Source organism: Epinephelus lanceolatus, chromosome 22, assembly GCF_041903045.1.
Source record: "Epinephelus lanceolatus isolate andai-2023 chromosome 22, ASM4190304v1, whole genome shotgun sequence".
NCBI lineage: Eukaryota > Metazoa > Chordata > Actinopteri > Perciformes > Serranidae > Epinephelus > Epinephelus lanceolatus.
Genome location: NC_135755.1, coordinates 7,098,889 through 7,120,463, shown reverse-complemented (window position 1 = coordinate 7,120,463; position 21,575 = coordinate 7,098,889). Strand labels below are relative to the sequence as shown.

Here is a 21,575-nt window from a genome sequence, read left to right as displayed (position 1 = left end):
GACAGTACATTTTAATTGTGGGATGGTCCCGTATTGTACGGGACAGTGGTAACCCTACGTGAGACCCGAAAAATGCTGTGAGATGGCAGTCAGAGGTGACAGAGGTATGATCAAGTTGTCCGTGGTCTGAGGTGTAACAGGTGGTGTGTTCCATGTTTAATTCTGAATTGCTCCAGAAAAGAGGATTAGCAAACTGTTAGTGTACCGTTCCGTACCATTATGATAGGAAAACATCTGTTCTGGTTCAGCGCTGGAAGCTGCGTCTATAATTCATGCAAGGTATCATGGGGGCTAAGAATAATGTGGATACAAAGCTCGGTTTTCCTGAGTAAAAGACCACATTTGTGTTGAGATGAATCTTTTATATAATTTTATTTTATTTACTCAGGGTGCCAGTAATAAAACTTGATGCATGGCAAACTCTTGCATCCTATGGACAGTCATTCTCACATAATTCACTTTAGCCTGATCACATAACTGTGTGTGTGTTTACTGTTTCCTGCAGACGCCCAGCAGCTGTTGGTGGTTAAAGAAGAGGTTCCCCCTGAGCAGCAGGAGTGGAGCTCCAGTGTGGACCAGGAGGACCCAGAGCCTCCACACATTAAAGGGGAACAGGAGGAACTCTGGATCAGTCAAGAGGGAGAGCAGCTTCAAGGGCTGGAGGAGGGTGATATCACCAAGTTCACATCCACTCCTGTCCCTGTGAAGAGTGAAGATGATGAAGAGAAACCTCAGTCCTCACAGCTTCATCAAAGACACACTGAACTGATGGAAACAGAAGCAGAGGGAGAGGACTGTGGAGGACCAGAACCAGCCAGGAATTCAGATTTGGATACACATTTACAACCTGAGACTGATGACGAGACTGGAGAGTCTTCTGAACCTGAGACTGATGACAGTGATGATTGGACGGAGACCAGAGAACCTCAGTCAGGTATCTGTCAAGTCACACATTTGCTTGTCTTAAGCAAGTCTCAAGTTTTAACCTTCAAGTCTCAAGCAAGTCCCAAGTCACTGTGGTTAGAATCAAGCAAGTCAGGTCAAGTCCTTGGTACGAGTCAAGCAAGTTGAGTCAAGTCATTTTTGTGTCTTAATTGGATAAAAATAAAAAGTCAGACTCTGTCTGTGTTTTTTGTAGAGAAAAGACAATAGCACACCCTATTGTAATCTGCATTTGTCTCTGTTTGGTCCCTCTGTCTTCGTAGTTTTCCCCTTGGATCTGTCTTGCTTCTCAGTACAGCCTATAGGTCAGTCCAAAACATTGTGGGCAGTTGTACTGTGGTGAAGTTAGTTTTAAGTTGGATATTATGCACCAAACGTTAATCGACCAAAGAGGTAAAACACACTCAAACAAACATGAAACTCTATTAGGAGCTGCGCCTTGTCAAAATAAATCAACTGGACCATGTTGGAATTTAATTTGAAAGGACAGACACAGAAAGTGGTGATGCTCAGCAGTCAGACAGGAGTCATGTTAATTTCCAGGGCTGGTACCTGCGGTTATTCCACAGGCTAGTTAATAACATGTCAGGCAGGAAATCCAAAGTGTGGGATCATTTTGAGAAGGTGAAGGATGAACCCAAGGTGACATGTAAACTCATCTTCATTGGTCGACTACAAACATTATGCATCATCTGTCAGTAGCTACATGCCCATTAGCCACTTAGCACAATCATTACTGCTTTGCAGACAGCGTCATTAACAGGCGGCTCGCTCAGTGTGTGACGTGCACTTGTAGATAAAATATAGGCCTTTATTAATGAAGGTTCATTAGTACGGTTTTGTATTTCTCTGTAATGTAGCACAGTGTTAACAATGTTACTGATACTATTCTTTCTCACACCTTCAACTCAAACCATTGTGTTGCCCCACTCAAAATATATAATTTAATAATTAAATTAATATTGTAAACATGTGGGTGACTAGTTGACTAATGGCCCTAAATGACCCCCTCCCCCCCAGAAAAGCCCCCCTGTCCACTCCCCTTAAATACCACAACACGACCTCATTATTTTCGTTACTTTATTAACTTTACAGCCTGTTTAACATCACACTAACATCACATTCCTTCAGTCTTCTAGTAATTAAATGTTACTTTTTAACAGCTGCATTAACTTATTGGTTTCTTTATGTCTGTCACTGCCGTCCCATCTTAATTTCTGATATTATTTGCCAGAAACACAAGTCTATCAACTTGATCGGGATCAAGTGTGCCTCTCTTTTTATTTACAATATTACCTGCCGACGAGAACACGTGCTCAGAGCGCACAGATGTTCCTGGCACACACAGGTATTTACGGGCCTTTTCCTTTTTCTTAATACTCACAAACAGGATAACAAGATGACTGTCAAACTTTGGTGTACTCAAACATTATCGTTGAGTTGTAAAAGGTAAAAAGAGGCTCAGGCTACTGATTCTCAATCAGAAAGATCAGCATGGTCACATGTTCAGGAGTAAGACGCGATCAAAGCCTGGTGACCGTCAATCCAGCCGCTGAAAACACCCACTCTGAGGGGACCGAGGTTGCGGTGATGCAGAGGTAAATATGTGCAAGCTTTGCCAGCCTGGGAAACCGGCCTTCATTTGATTTCCACCAGTCAGCTGGGTCGCAATTCAGGCCTAAGGAAGGCTCCCGCATATCGTTGCGAACTTCTGTTTTGATGGGTATGTCAGATTCCGCAGCATTTGCTGCGTTTTGCTCCCCGAGGAGTTGTGCCATGGCGCTGAATGGAGGAGGTGCTGCTGGGGCTCCTGTGTACTTGACCTTGCTGCTCTCCTCCGAGTCCTCAGAATCATCTAAGTCAGACGATATAGCCTCATTTCCAGACGGTGGGATAGGCTCTGGCTCTTCCATCTCCACTGCCTGCCCAAGTTCCAACAGTTTGTGATTTGCGGCCTCTCTCTGTGTATTCATAAGAAAGCTCAGGTGCTCGTGGTGTGGATCCAGCATTGATGAAATCATGGGAGCAGATGACATCAGCTCCTCAGATTCGACCTGAATAAATAACGAAAATAAAGAACAAATTATTTTTGATCAATCAAAAGCCTTAACGATCAATCATCGATAATCAAAAATTGATGCCCATCCCTAGTTTGGATGAAAGGTGGACTTAGTGACAGAACCGGGGGCCCAAAAAGTCAAACACCTCTCACTTTGATGGCTGGTTTATGCGATGCATCAGGAGTGCTCAGCTGAGACATCATGACATGCTGCAGGGGGAGGACAGCTGATGCTGTTGTGTAGGCATCGGTGGAGAGGGCCTGAGTTGCCACTTTGAACAGTTTCATTGTGTCTTTTAGTTGCTCAACCATGGCCCACTCAGAAGTGCTCCAGAAGAGTTCCAGATGAAACATCTTCTTCTCAAAAATGACGGCTGCCACTGCTGCTTGTTGTTCAGATGCACGGCATATCATGTCATAGGTGGTATTCCATCTGGTGATGCAGTCATTTATCAGTCTGTCTTTTTTCAATCCAAGGAGCTCCTGCTTTTCCTCCAGCAGGCAGGTGTGGGATGGAGACCTCCCAAAATGGGATGCAGTTTGCTTTAGTCTGGAGAGAGCAATGTCAACGGCTTTCACCTCAAGCCCCTTGTGCATGGCCAGGTTTAATATGTGTGCCAAACAGAGTACATTAATAAGCCCTAAATTATGTATGGCATCAACGTAGTTCAGAGCATTATTGGTGGCGACTGCCACAACCGCTTCACGGGAGATGTCAAACTCATCCAGTGTGCTGCTGATGCTTTCTGCAACGTGTACAGCTGTGTGGTTTCCTCTTAATTCCTTCGTGCACGAAACATAATTTTCAAGTTCCCATTAGTGTGATATACAGTGAGCTGTGACTGTCACATAAACATGTGTGGCCAGGGATGTCCACCTGTCCTTCCCGTCTTTTCTTTAAAATAGTCTTTATGTTTTCCCGTGTGGTGTCAGACAGCTGCACAATGTGTGCTGAGATTGTGGTGCGACTGGGAATTTTATATCGTGGCTCCAGTTCCATCATGAGGTCCTGAACACCTGTCCCCGAGTACTCCAATAGGCTGCATATCCAATCATATAAATCTTGCTATCTTATCGGTGATGGTCTTTTTATGAGTTTCTGACAAAGGGCCTGCTGAGTCTGCGTGTGCTGAATAATGCGCAGTCAAACGAGGCTGTACACTTGGTGGTGCTCCGCTTGTCTGTGGTGCCTCTGCCTCCGCTGCCTCTGTTGTCGGGTGGTAAGCCAGCAGGTGAGCCCACAGGTTTGTTGTCGCTGAAGAGTAAGACAGCTGCTTTTTACAAAGTTGACAAACAGCCTTATCTTTGTGCGTGACTTTGCCATCTATGGTGTAGAACCCTAAATACTTCCACACACTGCTTCTCAGATGTTTTGGTGTCGTGGTTGTCCGCTCAGGGTGGCTTTGTTTGCTATCGTCCTCCATTTTCGTAGCAAAATAACACATTAACATTAGCTTCGTTTAGTGACAGGTCAGTAGGACATGCAATACGTCAACATGATAGTGAATTTTTAGAGTGCCCTCTGTTGGATCACAAGACAAACTACATCAAATTGTCTGATGCACCTAGAGATTGCAGCCAACAGGTAATTACAGCTCGATAATGAACTTTTCACCTCATGTCCGAAACTCGAATAAAAAGTGACAGCCCTACTATGAATAGAACCACATGCGCATTTGTGTAACTGCAGCAGTCAACAGACAATTAGTGCTGAAAGTATGTCCTCGGCCAAGCTACCTCACCTCTCTTCAATGACCATCGGCTCTGCCCCAATCTCACCCACTTTAAGGAACACATGAGTGAAGTGCAAGAACCACAAATTTGTACTGCAGTAGTACTTGAGTTGATGTACTTAGTTACTTTCTACCACTGTTAGCTGAGTTGAGAAACACCATGAAGGTGGCCAATGCTAGCTAATTTAGCTAACACATCATAAAAATGGCTTTAAATGGTCCATAATGTTATCTACATTGTGTTGTTTTGTAAGGCAGCAGATACTGTGCCATTACTGGCATTTTATTTATTCAGGCTGCCAGTAATCAAACTTGACTCACGGCAAACTCTCGCATCCTATGGACAATCATTCTCACATAATTCACTTTAGACTGAGCACGTAAAGAGCCACACTGTAGCCTCCAGACATGACAAGAGTAACAGTTCATGTTAATGACTGCTATGAAATTGAAGCTCACCTCAACCTCACTCAGTTGAGTGAACATTGTAAAGCTGTTTGATCTGTAGAAGTTCAGTAAGGAGTTTTTGAGCTGTGATGTGAATGAACGACAACATTTCTCTGTAACATCTGTGTGTGTGTGTGTGTGTGTGTGTGTGTGTGTTTTTCCTGTTTCCTGCAGACGTCCAGCAGCTGTTGGTGGTTAAAGAAGAGGTTCCCCCTGAGCAGCAGGAGTGGAGCTCCAGTGTGGACCAGGAGGCCCCAGAGCCTCCACACATTAAAGGGGAACAGGAGGAACTCTGGATCAGTCAGGAGGGAGAGCAGCTTCAAGGGCTGGAGGAGGATGATATCACCAAGTTCACATCCACTCCTGTCCCTGTGAAGAGTGAAGATGATGAAGAGAAACCTCAGTCCTCACAGCTTCATCAAAGACACACTGAACAGATGAGAACAGAAGTGGAAGGAGGGCACTATGGAGAAGCAAAACCATCCAGGAACTCAGATTTGGATAGACATTTACAACCTGAGACTGATGACAAGACTGGAGTGTCTTCTGAACAAGAGACTGATGACAGTGATGACTATTGGAAGGAGACCAGAGAACCTCAGTCAGGTTTAAACTCTCTAAAAAATGATCAAGTCTCTGTCAGTGATTTGATTGTTTGTGAGAAACGTTTTAGCTGCTCTGAGTGTGGGAAAAGATTTGATTACAGTGGAGATTTGAAGATACACATGAGATCTCATACAGGAGAGAAACCATTTAGCTGTTCTGTGTGTGGGAAAAGATTTGGTCGTAATGGAATTCTGAAGCAACACATGATAGCTCATACAGGAGAGAAACCATTTAGCTGTTCTGAGTGTGGGAAAAGGTTTGGTCGTCGTGGAATTCTGAAGCAACACATGATAGCTCATACAGGTGAGAAACCATTTAGCTGCACTGAGTGTGAGAAAAAATTTTGTTACAGTGGCGATCTGAAGAAACACGTGACATGTCATTCTGGAGAGAAACCATTTAGTTGCTCTGAGTGTGGGAAAAGATTTGGTTACAGCCGTGATCTGAGGGGACACATGAGATCTCATACAGGAGAGAAACCATTTAACTGCTCTGAATGTGGGAAAACATTCGTTTACAGTGGAGATTTGAACAAACACATGAGATCTCATACAGGTGAGAAACCATTTAGCTGCTCTGAGTGTGGGAAAACATTCAGTTACAGTGGAGATCTGAACAAACACATGAGATCTCATACAGGAGAGAAACCGTTTAGCTGTTCTGAATGTGGGAAAACATTTGGATACAGTAAAAGTCTTAAAGTACACATGAGAGCTCATATAGGAGAGAAACCATTTAGCTGCTCTGAGTGTGGAAAAAGATTTGGCCTCAGGGGAATGCTAGCAGTACACATGAGATCTCATACAGGAGAGAAACCATTTAGCTGCTCTGACTGTGGGAAACGATTTTGTCACAGTGGAGGTCTTAAGGCACACATGAGAACTCATACAGGAGAGAAACCATTTAAGTGCTCTGAATGTGGGAAACGATTTAGTCAAAGTGGAGTTTTGAAGATACACATGAGATGTCATACAGGAGAAAAACCATTTAGCTGCTCGTTTTGTAGGAAGTCATTTACACAAAAGGGAAATTTACATTCACACATGAAAAGTCATAAGGAGAAAAGTGATTGAGCTGTTCAGTCTGGAAAAAAATTCTATTTGGAAGAAGAAGATTATAAAAACACCCATGAGAAGTCATACGGGAGAAAGTCTTTTTAATTTCAGTGTCTGTATGAAATCTTTTACACAGACTAGACAGTTACACAAACACATTCAAACCCACACTGAAGCTACGGTGTTTCTCACTTCAGATTGTCTTGGCTTAAACCTTTTTCAGCCTGAGACTATGACAAGATGAAAGACTCTACTCAACCTAAACCTTTCTGGAAAATATTTAGTGTCAGTATGTCATGTGACAGACTGGGGGCAGGCAGACTGACACAGACCCAAACATTTATGTATGGATGTATGTTTTTAAATATATGTATTTACTTACTTACTTACTTACCAAGATCAGTCTTGTACAGCCAGGGTGAGTATTTCCCCTCTGACAGCCAAACTGGGTCAAAACCTGTTATCCGGTGGTGACTGGACTTTTGCTGCTTGTCAGGGGCAGGGCATGCAGCAATTTGGCTCTTTCCTGTACTTGGATCCAGAGCAGGAGAGCTACTCTGGGTGCTAAATTCTAAAACTGATTTGAAAATAGTTTTCTTTTAAGAATCTGCACAAAATAGCCCATAATGAGTAAGTGAAAACATCTTTTCAGACATTTTTGTAAATTTATTAAAAAAAAAAAATGTAATCATCGCTCAGCGATCTTCATGACTCAGCCTTCATTTGGAATTGTGTGTTATCAGCTTTACTCTCCCAGTTTGGAGAAGCAGACAAGAGAACTGGCATGGTTAGGTCGGTAACTGTCCAATTGAAGGGCAGCTGAAGACCACCGACTCAGTGTGTTCTGTGAGGTAAAATTTAGGGATCTACCAATAATTGGCACTGCCGATAATATCGGACGATATTCAGCATTTTTATGATAATCGGCATTGGCCGCTTTTTCCACTGATAGCCGATAAAATACGTTTATTTTAATTAAAATACGTTTATTTTAATTAAAACGCGCTCCTTTGGCTCTCATGCAGCCGTCTCTCTCTGCCTGTCTGCCTGAAGTCTCCACTCTGTGCTGTGTAACAAATGTCCCGCCTATAGCCCCCACTGATTGGCTACACGGCACAAGTGAGTGACAGCCAATTAACACTGATGGTAGATGCAGTGCTGCAGGCAGCGGCAGAGAGAGAGAGGAGGGGAGAGAGGACTACTCTGTGAAGCAGCAGTGTGATGTTTGAAGGCAAGGCAACAGAAAATCTCGAAGTTGCAATAAGAAATCCTCTATGCTGAAGTTTTAAAGACACCACTGTTGATGCTTGATAAACACACCATCTTCATACTGTATCTCAGTGTCTGTTCCCCCCCTCACGTGGTTGCTCGCGAGTCGCAACGGGCAGCCATTGGAAACAATAATCTCGTCTAAAACTACTTCACATCGACATGTAGAAGTTTACTTCAGTGCATTTTGTGTGTGTGTGTGTGTGTGTGTGTGCGCGCGTGCGCGCGCGTGTGTATGTGTGTTGCGCTGAGAAAAAACTATTGTCTGGATGAACCATGGTGTTAAACTATATATCTTTAAATTTTTCAGTCATGGCTGAAAATAACAGAAATAAACAGGTTTGCTGAATTCACATATCACTGCAATTCACAACAGTTTGCAGTTTCTACCTGGAAGGTTTAGATCAAGGTCACGGTGATTCAGTCTGAGAAGACGTCATCAATATCCATGTAAGCATATGATGTCATCCGGAGACTTTAAGTGACTTTTTGGAGCTAGTGCTAGCTACTTTCATTGGAAAAGAGTTGGCAACTACTTGTGAACTATAGCCAAGAAAACAATACTATTAAGAATCAGAAAAAACTCATCTCAACACTCAGCTCTGAAAAAAAAGTTACCCTGATGGATTATGTGTTAAAGGTTTCATTTTATTTCCTGAACGTTACACCTACGGACTATCTGTGTAAACTGCCCATCAAAATATTAAAGGGGAACTAATGTTTTTTTCAACCTGGGGCCTATTTTCCGATCTACTTTTGTCTAAATGAGTGATAGAATGTTCAATATTTGACATTTCTCCAGTTCGAAGCTAGGGCTGACCTGCCTGCAGCCTGTGAGCGCGTGCTATATTAAATAATAGGACACTCAGACAGCGTCAAACGAGGGAGCAGCATTACTTTGGTAGCACATATACTAAAATTGCAACAGGCAGAGGAACATGTCCGAATCCAGCTAAAGGTAAACACAGGCGTTCATTTCTCCTTTCCGTTATGTTGTTGGATAATGATACGAACACTCCGAGCCTATCTGTGAAAAACAAAATGCACTTTAAGTGGACATATTTCAACGTTGTTTGATGCTGTCTGAGTGCTCTATTATTTAATATAGCGTGCGCTCACAGGCTGCAGGCAGGTCAGCCCTAGTTTTGTACTGGAGAAATATCAAATATTGAACATCCTATCACTCATTTAGACAAAAGTAGATTGGAAAAAAGGGCCCAGGTTCATAAAAACATTAGTTCCCCTTTAAAGGCTGGATGTAACCATTCTGATGTTACACTTATGGATTCCCTGTGTAAACTGTCTACTAATATTAAGTGATCTTAATTTTGTGTTATTATGTACATGGTCTGTGTGGATTTTATCATTGTCTTTCTCTTTTTTCATCCTTGTAATATTTTACTGAGTTTACTAATGGAACCCTAACCCTATACACTGGAAAGTGCCTCGATAAAGTCACTCCAAGGATTTTTTGCATCTCTCCATCATGTTTCTGTTGCTCATGTTGCCTACTACTTTCTTTCTTTTTTTTTTTTTTTTTTGCATATGTGAAGTCAAATGAACTAAACTAAAAATCAACTGGAACACTTCAATAAAAGTCATTTGAATAAGTGCATTTTAATCATTTATCCTCCTGACTGTGTGTTTTTGAGTAAGCCCGGAATTCCTAGCAACACTTCTGGACTTTTATTTTGAAGCTCATTAACTCATTTACCCCGGAAGCTGTACTCTTTACTGTTGCGAACGTCACACTGTTTGAACAAGATGGCGTCTGGTAGATAAGTGTGTTATCAGAGTGTCTTTATTGTGTTTTTAAAGTGTGAACATGTCTAAAGTCCAAATGTTGAGAGCGTAAGTTAGGTGAAGCAGCGACTAACTGCGGCTGCTGAAGAGATATTTGGGCTGTTTGAAAGAACAATAGCAGAGTACGAGGAGGAACTTTGTCGATCAAAAGAGGAGAACGAGCGACAACGGAAACTAATGGACGCTGTTTCCAACCCTCAGCTTCGGTTACGCAGAGCAGGTTTGTTCATTAAACATTACAAGTGCATTATTAATAATATAACTGCAGCTTTGTTCAATAAATATTCAGTCTGTCGATGTTTATACGCCGCATTAGCTTCTCTGGTGTCGTTAGCTTCTCTGGTGTTGTTGTCTTATGGAATCCGGAAGGGATCTAAACGTCTGTTTTGTCGTCCGTATTAACGCGTCAAATACACATTAAAACAAGACGTTTACTATTGGGTGCAGCCATTTCACCAGTTTCGGAGGGGAAGCTGATGTAACAGTATTCGGTACATTGTATTCACATAAGTGTCCACTAGATGGTAGAATTAAATCAGAGTACATTGAACATAGTGTTTAGTCATCTATTCTGAGTGTGTGATATATGTGTGTCTCATATATTGTTGCCAGGCAACCACCCCATCACGTCCTCACGCTAACCTTTCCCTGTAATCATTCTACCGTGTTTTTTGTTTGTTTTGTTTTTCCACGGTAAGTAGAAGCTAGTTACTAAAATGGACAGGCAGAGGGTACTTGCTGCAGCTCTGGTTGATACATTGATACATTCACTATCAGACATTGAATATAAGAAAGCACAACTAAACAGTCTAAACAGTTCCTGTTAACTGCTTTACCACTGTGTCCATGCAACATAATTCAGATAGACGGGGTGGGAACAATGGGTTAACAATGAGTTAAACCTTGTTTGTTTAACTTTCCTTATATTAGTGATCACGTTATTATTATGCAGTCTATAATCATCTGTCCTATGCCTGATGAATTTTCTTATCAGTCTTTTACATTAGCTTACATTTGAGCCATTATTTCCATGTTCTTGATCTTGTGATTTTATCCTGAAAAGTACAGTAAGTTGTTAAGTCTGCTTTAATAAGAGCACTATAAATGAATCATCAATAATTTGTCTTAGGTTTAACAATGATAATTAAAATCCATCCATATGGGCACTATTAATAGCCACAGCTGTGCTTAATGGTTGCATGTAACGACAGGCGCACATATCGAAACGCAAACAGATTTAAGTGTGCCTCTCAGTCAACTCATGTCTCAGTGTGAGAGTGCAAACATGCGCCCAGCTTCACAACGACTATGTAAAACAGAATCTGGAGCACATGAGGATTTATAAATCCATGAACTTTATAGTTTAACACTCGGCCGAAATAGGACCCTTGTATAACTTTTTCAAGTTGCAGTCAGTCAGTCAGTCAGGGTGTCAGTGAGCGTGTGAATGGCGGTCCTGCGTGTTGGAGTCTCCATATCCATGGCAACGATGACGCTGAGTGACAGACCTGCCATTCTGTGTCATGCTCCTCTGCAAATTCTGATTTAATATTTCTCTGCTGTGTTCCGTGAAACTCTTTTGGTTTAATATTTCTCATGTCATTCCCAGTACATGAAAACATGGTTTATGCAGCAGTGTGTGCACAGAAATAAGGGACAAATTGCATTCTGTGATTGATGTGATTGATTGATTTAGTAAGGGACAGTACATTTTAAATATGGGATGGTCCCGTATTATACGGGACAGTGGCAACCCTACGTGAGACTTAAACACACTTGGGTAAAAAGGAAAACAACAATAAATGCTGTGAGATGGCAGTCAGAGGTGACAGAGGTATGATCAAGTTGTCCGAGGTCTGAGGTGTGACAGGTGGTGTGTTCCATGTTTTATTTCCAAATTGCTCCAGAAAAGAGGATTAGCAAACTGTTAGTGTACCGTTCCGTACCATTATGATAGGAAAACGTCTGTTCTGGTTCAGCGCTGGAAGCTGCGTCTATAATTCATGCAAGGTATCATGGGGGCTAAGAATAACGTGGATACAAAGCTCGGTTTTCCTGAGTAAAAGACCACATTTGTGTTGAGAAGAATCTTTTATATAATTTTATTTTATTTACTCAGGCTGCCAGTAATAAAACTAGATGCACGGCAAACTCTCACATCCTATGGACAATCATTCTCACATAATTCACTTTAGACTGAGCAAATAAAGAGCCACACTGTAGCCTCCAGACATGATTTCTCTGTAACGTGTGTGTGTGTGTGTGTGTGTGTGTGTGTGTGTGTACTGTTTCCTGCAGACGTCCAGCAGCTGTTGGTGGTTAAAGAAGAGGTTCCCCCTGAGCAGCAGGAGTGGAGCTCCAGTGTGGACCAGGAGGACCCAGAGCCTCCACACATTAAAGAGGAACAGGAGGAACTCTGGATCAGTCAGGAGGGAGAGCAGCTTCAAGGGCTGGAGGAGGATGATATCACCAAGTTCACATCCACTCCTGTCCCTGTGAAGAGTGAAGATGATGAAGAGAAACCTCAGTCCTCACAGCTTCATCAAAGACACACTGAACAGATGGAAACAGAAGCAGAGGGAGAGGACTGTGGAGGAGCAGAACCAGCCAGGAACTCAGATCCAGATACACATTTACAACCTGAGACTGATGACAGTGATGATTGGACGGAGACCAGAGAACCTCAGTCAGGTATCTGTCAAGTCACACATTTGCTTGTCTTAAGCGAGTCTCAAGTTTTAACCTTCAAGTCTCAAGCAAGTCCCAAGTCACTGTGGTTAGAATCAAGCAAGTCAGGTCAAGTCCTTGGTATGAGTCAAGCAAGTTGAGTCAAGTCATTTTTGTGTGTTAATTGGATATTGGTCAGACTCTGTCTGTGTTTTTTGTGGAGAAGAGATGAACTCTCTCTTCTGCCAGGGAGTTCTCATCTTACACAGCAAACAGCACCAGCAGGGCACTGTGGCTTGTTTGTGTAGTGTTTGATTCCAGCCACTTATATCCCTTTTCGACAGACATGAGCTGGCTTGGTTTGACTTTTCTTGTCTCTCTGCGTGTGTGTTTCTGCAATTAGGGATCGACCGATCCCTAAGATGTTTATGATAATCGGCATCGGCCGTTTTTTTTCCACCGATAACCGATAAAATACGTTTATTTTAAAACGTGCTCCTCTGGCTCTGATACAGCCGTCTCTATGCCTGAAGTCCCCACTCCTGGTTGTGTTACAATGTCCCGCCTACAGCCCCCACTGATTGGTTACACGGATTGGTTACACCGCACAAGTGATACCCAATCAACACTGAAGCTTCTACATGCAGCGCCATAGACTTGGAGGAGAAGCAGACTGCTCCGTGAGCCATGGCAAAAAAAAAGATTTAGGCTAATGGTCATCAAGTGAACATGACCTGGAGCTCCTTTTTTTAAAGCAGCTGTGCGGAACTTTTTACCATTCATAAAACTGTCCCTAGTTCGTATCACCCTGCCTTGAAGATCCGCATATTTATTTGAACCCAACAGCGACAAAAAAGCCTTTCTCTCTTTGGCTATTTAGCTTAGCCTCGGTCGGGTCGGACACAGCGGAAGTCAGCAAACCAGAATACGGCACCCGGAGGCGGAAGTAAGTCTGCACGCCCGCAGCCATTAAACCACAGAAGAAGAAGGAGCCATGTTTACAAGTAAGATTTAAGAAACAGGCTAAATGACATGTAGTAGGGAGGAGTCTCTTGTACAGTAGGTGGTGGTATGCACCTGGAAGTTGTTTGCGATCTGCCAATAAATTGAGGGAAGAAGAAGAGCCGTGTTTACAGAGAGTGTTCTTCGAGTAAGCGGTACGCAACGGGCATTGCTGAACACATAACAGTTTTACCAGATGTATCTATAAGGACTTGGTTGTACTTTCGATGTCATGGCGGATAAAGAAGGAGCACCATCTAAAAGAAAAAGAACAGAAGAACAGAAGGCGGCTAAACGGGACAGTGATAGGGCTCGAGCCCAAACGCGTGTAAACCTCGGTCGGGCATTGACCAAATGGAAAGTGCTCAGAGATTTGAAAGATTTTTAAACTGATCCCGAGTTGGCCCTTTTCCTAATTGACATGTATGTAATTTTTGTTTTTATTAAGAGAATATACTGCAACTTGTTAGATGTTGTTTCACTTCCATATATGACGACATGGAAGTTATAATCAAGCTAAATGTAACGTTAGCTGATGTGAACCGCTTTTGTCTAGTAACGTTACAACAAATGCCACAAAGTTATCTGTGACTGTGACCATGAACACAAATATACAGCAGGCAGTTGTCCTCAGTTTATAAGAAATTCAGAGCTACACCAGAACATTTATGATTTTCCTCTCGCTCTCCAAAACAAATGCATGCGGTAATTGCCGGTTGCAATCGAGATTTTACGACACCAGGCTGTGGGTGTCATACCGCTTCGACCAAAGAGGGGCACTATATTAACGAAAACGTAAAGTTCCGCATAGCTGCTTTAATAAAAAGAAGACAGAAGTTAACTCAAAATATAGCTGGCATGAGTGCCACAAATGTGGAAAAACAATGGTCAGACGTAGACTCCCCGCTACCACCCCTTAAAATCTTTCACTGTGACCATTCATTAAATTGCTTTAAAATGTTTTCAACTTTATTTCCAGCATATGCTGTATTTGAAGGTGAACATAACCCATCAACGTCCCCTGCTGAGGGTTCCTCACCTGTCTCGAAGACACGCACAATGCCAAAGAGGAGAGCCACATCCTCTGCTGAGGGTCCCTCACGTGTCTCCAAAACACGCAGAATGCCAAACAGGAGAGCCAAGTTCACCTCACCAAAAACTATACGTTCAAAGAGAACTCGCGCCGCTGAAACACCTGAACAGCATGCAGAGCGACAGCGTGCCAATACAGCTGCCCAGCAACGAGCTCGCGCCGCTGAAACACCTGCGCAGCGTGCAGAGCGACAGCGTGCCGACACAGCTGCCCATCAACGAGCTCGCGCCGCTGAAACACCTGCGCAGCGTGCAGAGCGACAGCGTGCCAACACAGCTGCCCATCAACGAGCTCGCGCCGCTGAAACACCTGCGCAGCGTGCAGAGCGACAGCGTGCCAACACAGCTGCCCATCAACGAGCTCGCGCCGCTGAAACACCTGCGCAGCGTGCAGAGCGACAGCATGCCAACACAGCTGCCCATCAAAGAGCTTGTGCCACAGAAAAACCTGTGCAGCGTGCAGAGCGACAGCGTGCTGATGCTATTGCACACCGAACAGCACTCTACCATCAAAGGTTGGCTTTAGCAAGAGGACATAAACGCTGTGCAGCCTGTGCTGATGTTATTCAGTACTTTGATGAAACACTGTATGTTGATGTCACACACACTCAGCAAAGTCAGTCTCTTTCAATGTCCTAAGTGCTCTTTCTGTGGTGCATATTGTTGGAAAGAGGAAAGAAAGAGATTCTGCTGTTCCAACGGTCGTGTCGATCTCCACTATGACCCTGACAACCCTCAACCAGGCTCAATCCCTCCAAAACCCCCAGAGGCAATCGGATTGTTACTTGAAAACCCTGTCTTTGTGAAGGATGCCAGAAATTACAATAATGCCCTGTCAATGGCCTCTATTGGTATGTCAGAAATCTGTCCATCAGGAGGTGGCTTCAATCCAGGGGTGCGTATTCAAGGAAAAGAACATCATTTCATTGGCCCCCTACTTCCTGACGCAGATTCAGCAGTCCCCTGTTTCGCACAACTTTATGTCTACGATCCACATATGAAAATCTATCTAAGTGACAAAGCCCCTCGCAACATCCATCCAGGTTTGTACCCAACACCCGAGTCACCTAATAGCAAACAGTGTTCCCAGAAATAGCAATTGCACACTTGCATTCCTGACACTTTGGTCTCTACTGCATTCTGGCCATAGAAATCATAAATGAATAACAGCTCCCATACAGTGCCCTCCCTACAAACCTTCACCTTCACAAACAAACTGCTTCTGGAAAAATACTTCCTGTGCTCTATTTGACGTGCTTTTATGCTTTTATAAAATACTAAATTAAATAAATAAGAGAACCAGTGTAACAACATCCTCTCTTTGAAATGTCACATTTCCCCATACTTTTTAGTGTATGCTTACAATTACCTCTTTTCTATATTCTGTACAAAAGCTATTCTCAAGGACCCTCAAAATGCACATCACTAAGCTCTGATTCAATATTTTTTATGTGATTAAACACCCTTTCCCCACCTTGATCATCAATTGTGTAACTTAATCTTTACTCATTTCAGGAATACTTTTCATCAAAACACATTCTCCGCCCGCAGGTACCGTCAACCTCCCAACTGTGTCAGATATTGCTGTGATTCTACCAGGTACAACTGACAGCCAGCAGTTTGGAAATTCAGGACTCCCTGCTACCAAACCAACAACCACACGATCGTCCAGACATCGTTGCAAGGGTCTTCTACATGAAGTGGGAGGCTCTGCTCCATGACATGCTGAAAAACTGCCATGTCTGACAGCTCCTACCCTTTATATAGATGCTGAGAAGACACACATGGAGCACCAGGCCATTCATTTTCAAAGACTCTGCGTGGTGATGTAGAAGCAACTGTCACAAATCAGTGGGTTGTTCCATTCAACCCATACCTGTGTCTCAGATATGATGCCCACATCAATGTCGAGGTGGTGTGCTCGGTAGCCTCTGTCAAGTATCTCAACAAATACCTCGACAAAGGCCCCGACAGATGCATGCTCTACGTTGGAGGCCCAGAGCAGAACATTGAGCATGATGAAATTGAAAGATACCAGGTGGGTCGCTACATCAGTGTGTCCCATCCAGAAAAAATATCCACCTGTTGAGCTGTTGACCATTCATCTGGAAGGAGACAAAATCATCACCTTCAATAATGATGAAGAAGCTCATGCTGTCATTGCGTCAGGTCCGCCACGTACAACCCTCACAGCCTGCTTTACAGCAATGCAGCAGAATGCTGATAAGAGACCCATCACATACCCAGACATCTTCAAGCATTTCTCCTTTGACAACAAAAGCAAGACACTCAAGCGCAGTAAAAACAGACTGAGTCATGGTCATGATGCAGAGCAGCTGGCTGACACTATTGGTTGCATTCCTGTACTTGCCTTCACACCTCATAACAGTGACCTATACTTCATGCGCATGTTGCTCTACCATGTTCCTGGCCCAACCTGCTACAAGGACCTTCGCACATTCAATGGCGTTGTGCATGACACATACATGGCAGCATGCCTGGCAAGAGGCATATGTGAAAATGACCATGAACTGGTCATGTCTTGAAGAAGGCTACATTCAATTCTGGCAACGACACAAACTTGCCATGTAAGAGGACCTCATACATGCTGCTGGGCTAAACGAGCCAGATGACAACATCATCAACCAGGTGTTGTTGGAGCTCCAGGATCATGTTGAGCGACGTGGATTTCACCTCGCTCTTAAGTTCAATCTCCCTCTGCCAAATCCTGCTCTCATTCAACCATGCATTCCCCAAGCCATCAGACACGAAACACAACACAATGTTCCGGGCCTACAGAGCTACATTGACAATAGAAACACCTTCTAAATGAGGAACGGAGAGCAGTAGCAGACCATGTCCTTAACAGCATCAGCCATGACCTTGGCCGGCTTATTGGTCTTGATGCAAGTGGCGGTACAGGGAAGACATTAACACTTAGTTTCATCCTTGCATCTGAGTGTGCTGATGGAAGAGTAGCCCTTGCAACAGCCTCAAGTGGCATTGCAGCAACATTACTTCCAAAAGGAACCACCTTTCACAGCCACACTAAGTGCCCGATTCTACTCACTGAGGAGTCAACATGTGCTATCAGCGAAAACGACACTTCAGCACAGCTGATCCGTATGTGCTCCCTATTGGTAATTGATGAGGTGTCCATGATGGATCGTCATGCTGTCGCAACGACAGATCGCACATTCTGATGGCTCAGGAAATGTGACTCTCCATTTGGAGGTAGGATTGTAATATGTACAATATCATATGTTAGTATGGATGTCTACATGTACCGCCGACGCCCAAACATGTATCTTTCTATTTTCTCATGTTGTGGACCCAACGAACAGTAGATGTTGCCATTTATCCCAGCTAACCCTTACAGAAAAACCGCATGAATTTCACATGTGATCACATAAATTTCACATGACATTTGTGGAACACGTTGCCCAATTTTTTTGTTAATCACGTGACCACATGCTACATAATCTGATACCATGTGGTCACATGTGATTAGCATAAAAAATGGGCTAAAACCACATGTTTCCCATGTGCAAAGAACATGTTCCACATATTTCACATGTGACAAAATCACATGTGAAATTCATGTGGTTTTTCTGGAAGGGAATCTTCATTACAAACATAACAATGAAGTAATAATAGACATCAGGTACTGGTCATATAAATAATGTACCATCTATTTTACTGCTCACTCAGGTATTACCACCATCTTCAGTGGAGACTGGTGCCAGATACTACCAGTCGTTCGCCATGGCACATGACCTCAGATCATTTCAAGATGCCTGAAGAGCTGCCATCTCTGGAAGCATGTTGAAATCATGCAACTCAAAAACGACATGCGGATCACCCGTGCAGCAGCAAGCATGACAGACGACGCTTCATTCAGCCAGTCCCTACTCAATCTGGGAGAAGGGAAGATCCCTACAGTTCCAGACAAGGGAGAGTTTGCTGTCACAATAAACGCTCATGCCAGGAACAACTCTGCAGGAACTGGTCAACTGGGTATTTGAAAACCTTGACCAAAACATTCACAACCATCAATGGCTGTTTGAAAGAGCAATCCTGTGCCCCACTAATGCTGAGGTGGACGCGGCCAGTCAATACATCGCCAACAAATTCCCTGGTGAGGAGCACACTCTCCACAGTGTGGATACCATCGGCCCAAATGACAGCCACATGTACCCAGTGGAATTCCTCAACACACTCTGCCCATCAGGCATGCCACCACATCGCCTGTCACTGAAGATTGGCATGATCATAATGCTACTGCAAAATATAGATCAAACCAATGGCCACTGCAATGGCTCACGGTACATCCTGAAGCAAATCCTCCCTCACCTACTGGTAGCACAGCTGGTCTCTGGGACTCTCACAGGCACCCAGCTGCTCATCCCTAGGATTTCAATCTCACCTTCAGACAATATTTTCCCCTTCACTCTGGTGCGCAAGCAGTTTCCCGTCCGACCATGCTTTGCCATGACTGTGAACAAGTCACAAGTTCAGTCACTGTCACGCGTGGGTGTCTACTCTGTGAAAGACTTCTTTTTACATGGACAATTCTATGTTGAGGCAAGCAGGGTTGGCAACCCCCTGCAACTCAGAATCTTGACAATCAATGAAGAGGACCACACCAAACGGACTGAGATGAACAATGTCATCCACAAAGAAATATTAATACATACATAAACCCAATGCCTAATGGCCCCACAACATTTACAGGTACGCCGTATGCAACCTGCAGATGCACAAACCATGACCAAACAACTCCAAAAATCGGTTCGCTCTCTGTTCTAAACAAACATTCAGGCCCAGGATATCACTTTTATTTAACATCTGTAAACCTTTACCCTTAATAAAACAGATTCTACCACATATTTTGCATCTCCTCTAATATACTGTTTTTGATTTCTTATTCCTCTATACATAACACATCCCCGGGTATGGACTAGTTGTATTGTTATTGGTATTTATCAGATCAAAATGCTCTGTGAAGACTTGCAGTGCCTCTGCACTCATATGAGCCCTGCTTCACAGGCTGTACATTCACATTAGGCAGCTGCAACCCAACCAAAGTCTACTGCTGCTGGCCACTGAGCAGCTCTCTGACCCTTGACCTTGTTTTATTAGCTGTTCATGATGTTCATTATTCAGGAAGTTACTTACACACACACACACACACACACACACCATAATTTAATATTCTAATCTTGTTTATAATGAATTCATTTGTGTATGACAATTTACCAATGTTTTACCAATGTTATAATCATTTTAACACACACACTGAATATTAATGTTCATTATGCGTTTATTGTTGGTTGACAGGTTTTCTATGTCTATGCATTATTTTTATTTATGGCATTATTTATTGTTATTATGCCATTGTTATTTATTGAGCATTTTTCAATAAAAATATATTGTGTTGGAAAATATTCATTCAGTTTTGTTCACCTGCCAGTAGGCAGCAGTGTTGAGCCAGAAATGTTGGTAATTGCTTCACTCAACTGTAGAAGAACAACACAAGGTGTTGATTGGAGACACTATGCTGTGCATATGCCATGCAAATTGAGACCATGTCCCGCATGATTGGTTGTCACCCGTGCTTGCATTCACCCTTGATGAGAAGAAGCTGCATGCAGCGGCCGGCCCACGTAGGCTCTCTGTTTATTGTCATAGTAACACCGCATGTGCGTTTAAGCGCTAGGGCCCGTCAGTTTGTTTTTAGTCTCCAGTTGTTTTAATTCTGATAGATTGATTTATTAAAATGCTTTACAGGTGACCTGTAGTAGTTTATGTTCATGGTTCAACCTCCATTTGACATGAATTCTCCTGTAAATCAGCATCATATCAGTTTGACCTATTCACTCAACTACACAGGCTGAATAAACTGTATTTGACTATAAGGTTAATATTTTCAGGGAAAAAAATACAAGACAACAGCTTTCATTAAGGCTCAGTCAGATCCTCACATCCCACTGACCGCAAGTCTCTGTGTTGCTAAATACTTCAATAATTAACAACAGTCCAGTGTTAATACACAGTAGACTATGTATAGTTTATGATGAATGTATTTAGTCTCTGATGACTAAACTTCGCGCTGGGGGCGGGTGTCCCACATTGTCCCTCACAGACCTACTCCTTGTCCCACATTTGGTTTATTGGGACCTGGTCACCCTAGCTGGTGTTTGCAGTGTTAGACTAAATAAATAACTTTATAAATACATACAGTGTTTAATTTACACTAACGCTGTCAAGGATAATGATTTATTTTGAGGCCTGAGACGCGGAAGTGGAGAAGAAGTGCTGGTGAAAAACCATTGAAGTGCAGTTTAGTCCATCATTTACCTGTTAATAGCACTTATCTTTTATAAGAGATTTTGGCCAAATGTATTAAACAACAGGAAAAACAGCGCACAAATAGTTACAATAAACTCTGTAACCTGTAAGTTGATGATAACGTAATGCAATGAGCTACTGCAGCCGATGCGGCCGTCATAATCAGTGATGGCACAAACCTTCTATCTCCACTTTCGTTGGTCACAAACCTCCTAACTCCAAAATATTAATAAAGTAATGACACATTCAAATATCTGGCTATATGTAAAGACACAGTACCAAGTTTGATGACGTTATGTCCAGTTGTTACAAAACCACACGTTTCGGTTTTTTTTTCATTTCCTGAAAAGTAACAGTTTTGGACATAGGAGGTTTGGGCCTGACAACGACGCTATGTCAACACTGATAGTCTGATTTTACTGTGGCCACTACCCTGTGCAACCTACATTATTTTCATAATGATATACTTAGGAAAAGATGCCATCTGTTGCCTCTTTAATATTTAATACAAATGACGGCTGCCACTGCTGCTTGTTGTTCAGATGCACG

At 43.0% G+C, this 21,575-nt stretch overlaps 2 protein-coding genes across 6 annotated transcripts in view; both read left to right on the top strand.

Moving 5' to 3' along the window:
* LOC117245837 (uncharacterized) overlaps positions 1-9,720 on the top strand; it is a 277,287-nt gene extending 267,567 nt beyond the window's left edge. For both annotated transcript variants that reach the window (XM_078163870.1, XM_078163871.1), the window contains exons 2-3: positions 506-934; positions 5,356-9,720. In XM_078163870.1, the coding sequence (XP_078019996.1) occupies positions 506-934; positions 5,356-6,860 (1,934 nt within the window). In that variant the 3' untranslated portion in view covers positions 6,861-9,720. The remainder of the gene's footprint in view (positions 1-505; positions 935-5,355) is intronic.
* Positions 9,721-9,863: 143 nt separating this feature from the next.
* On the top strand, positions 9,864-20,120 carry LOC117245926 (uncharacterized). 4 transcript variants are annotated; one of them, XM_078163928.1, is made up of 5 exons: positions 9,864-10,134; positions 12,213-12,605; positions 14,563-15,190; positions 16,227-17,909; positions 18,387-20,120. In XM_078163928.1, the coding sequence occupies exons 2-4, from the start codon at positions 12,423-12,425 to the stop codon at positions 16,394-16,396; spliced, it is 981 nt and encodes a 326-aa protein (XP_078020054.1). In that variant the 5' UTR covers positions 9,864-10,134; positions 12,213-12,422; the 3' UTR covers positions 16,397-17,909; positions 18,387-20,120. The 4 variants fall into 4 exon arrangements, with proteins under 4 accessions (XP_078020054.1, XP_078020053.1, XP_078020055.1 ...); XM_078163927.1 differs by lacking the exon at positions 18,387-20,120 and having other exon boundaries at positions 16,227-18,374; XM_078163929.1 differs by lacking the exon at positions 18,387-20,120 and having other exon boundaries at positions 14,563-15,718; positions 16,227-16,360.
* The last annotated feature ends 1,455 nt before the right edge of the window (positions 20,121-21,575 follow it).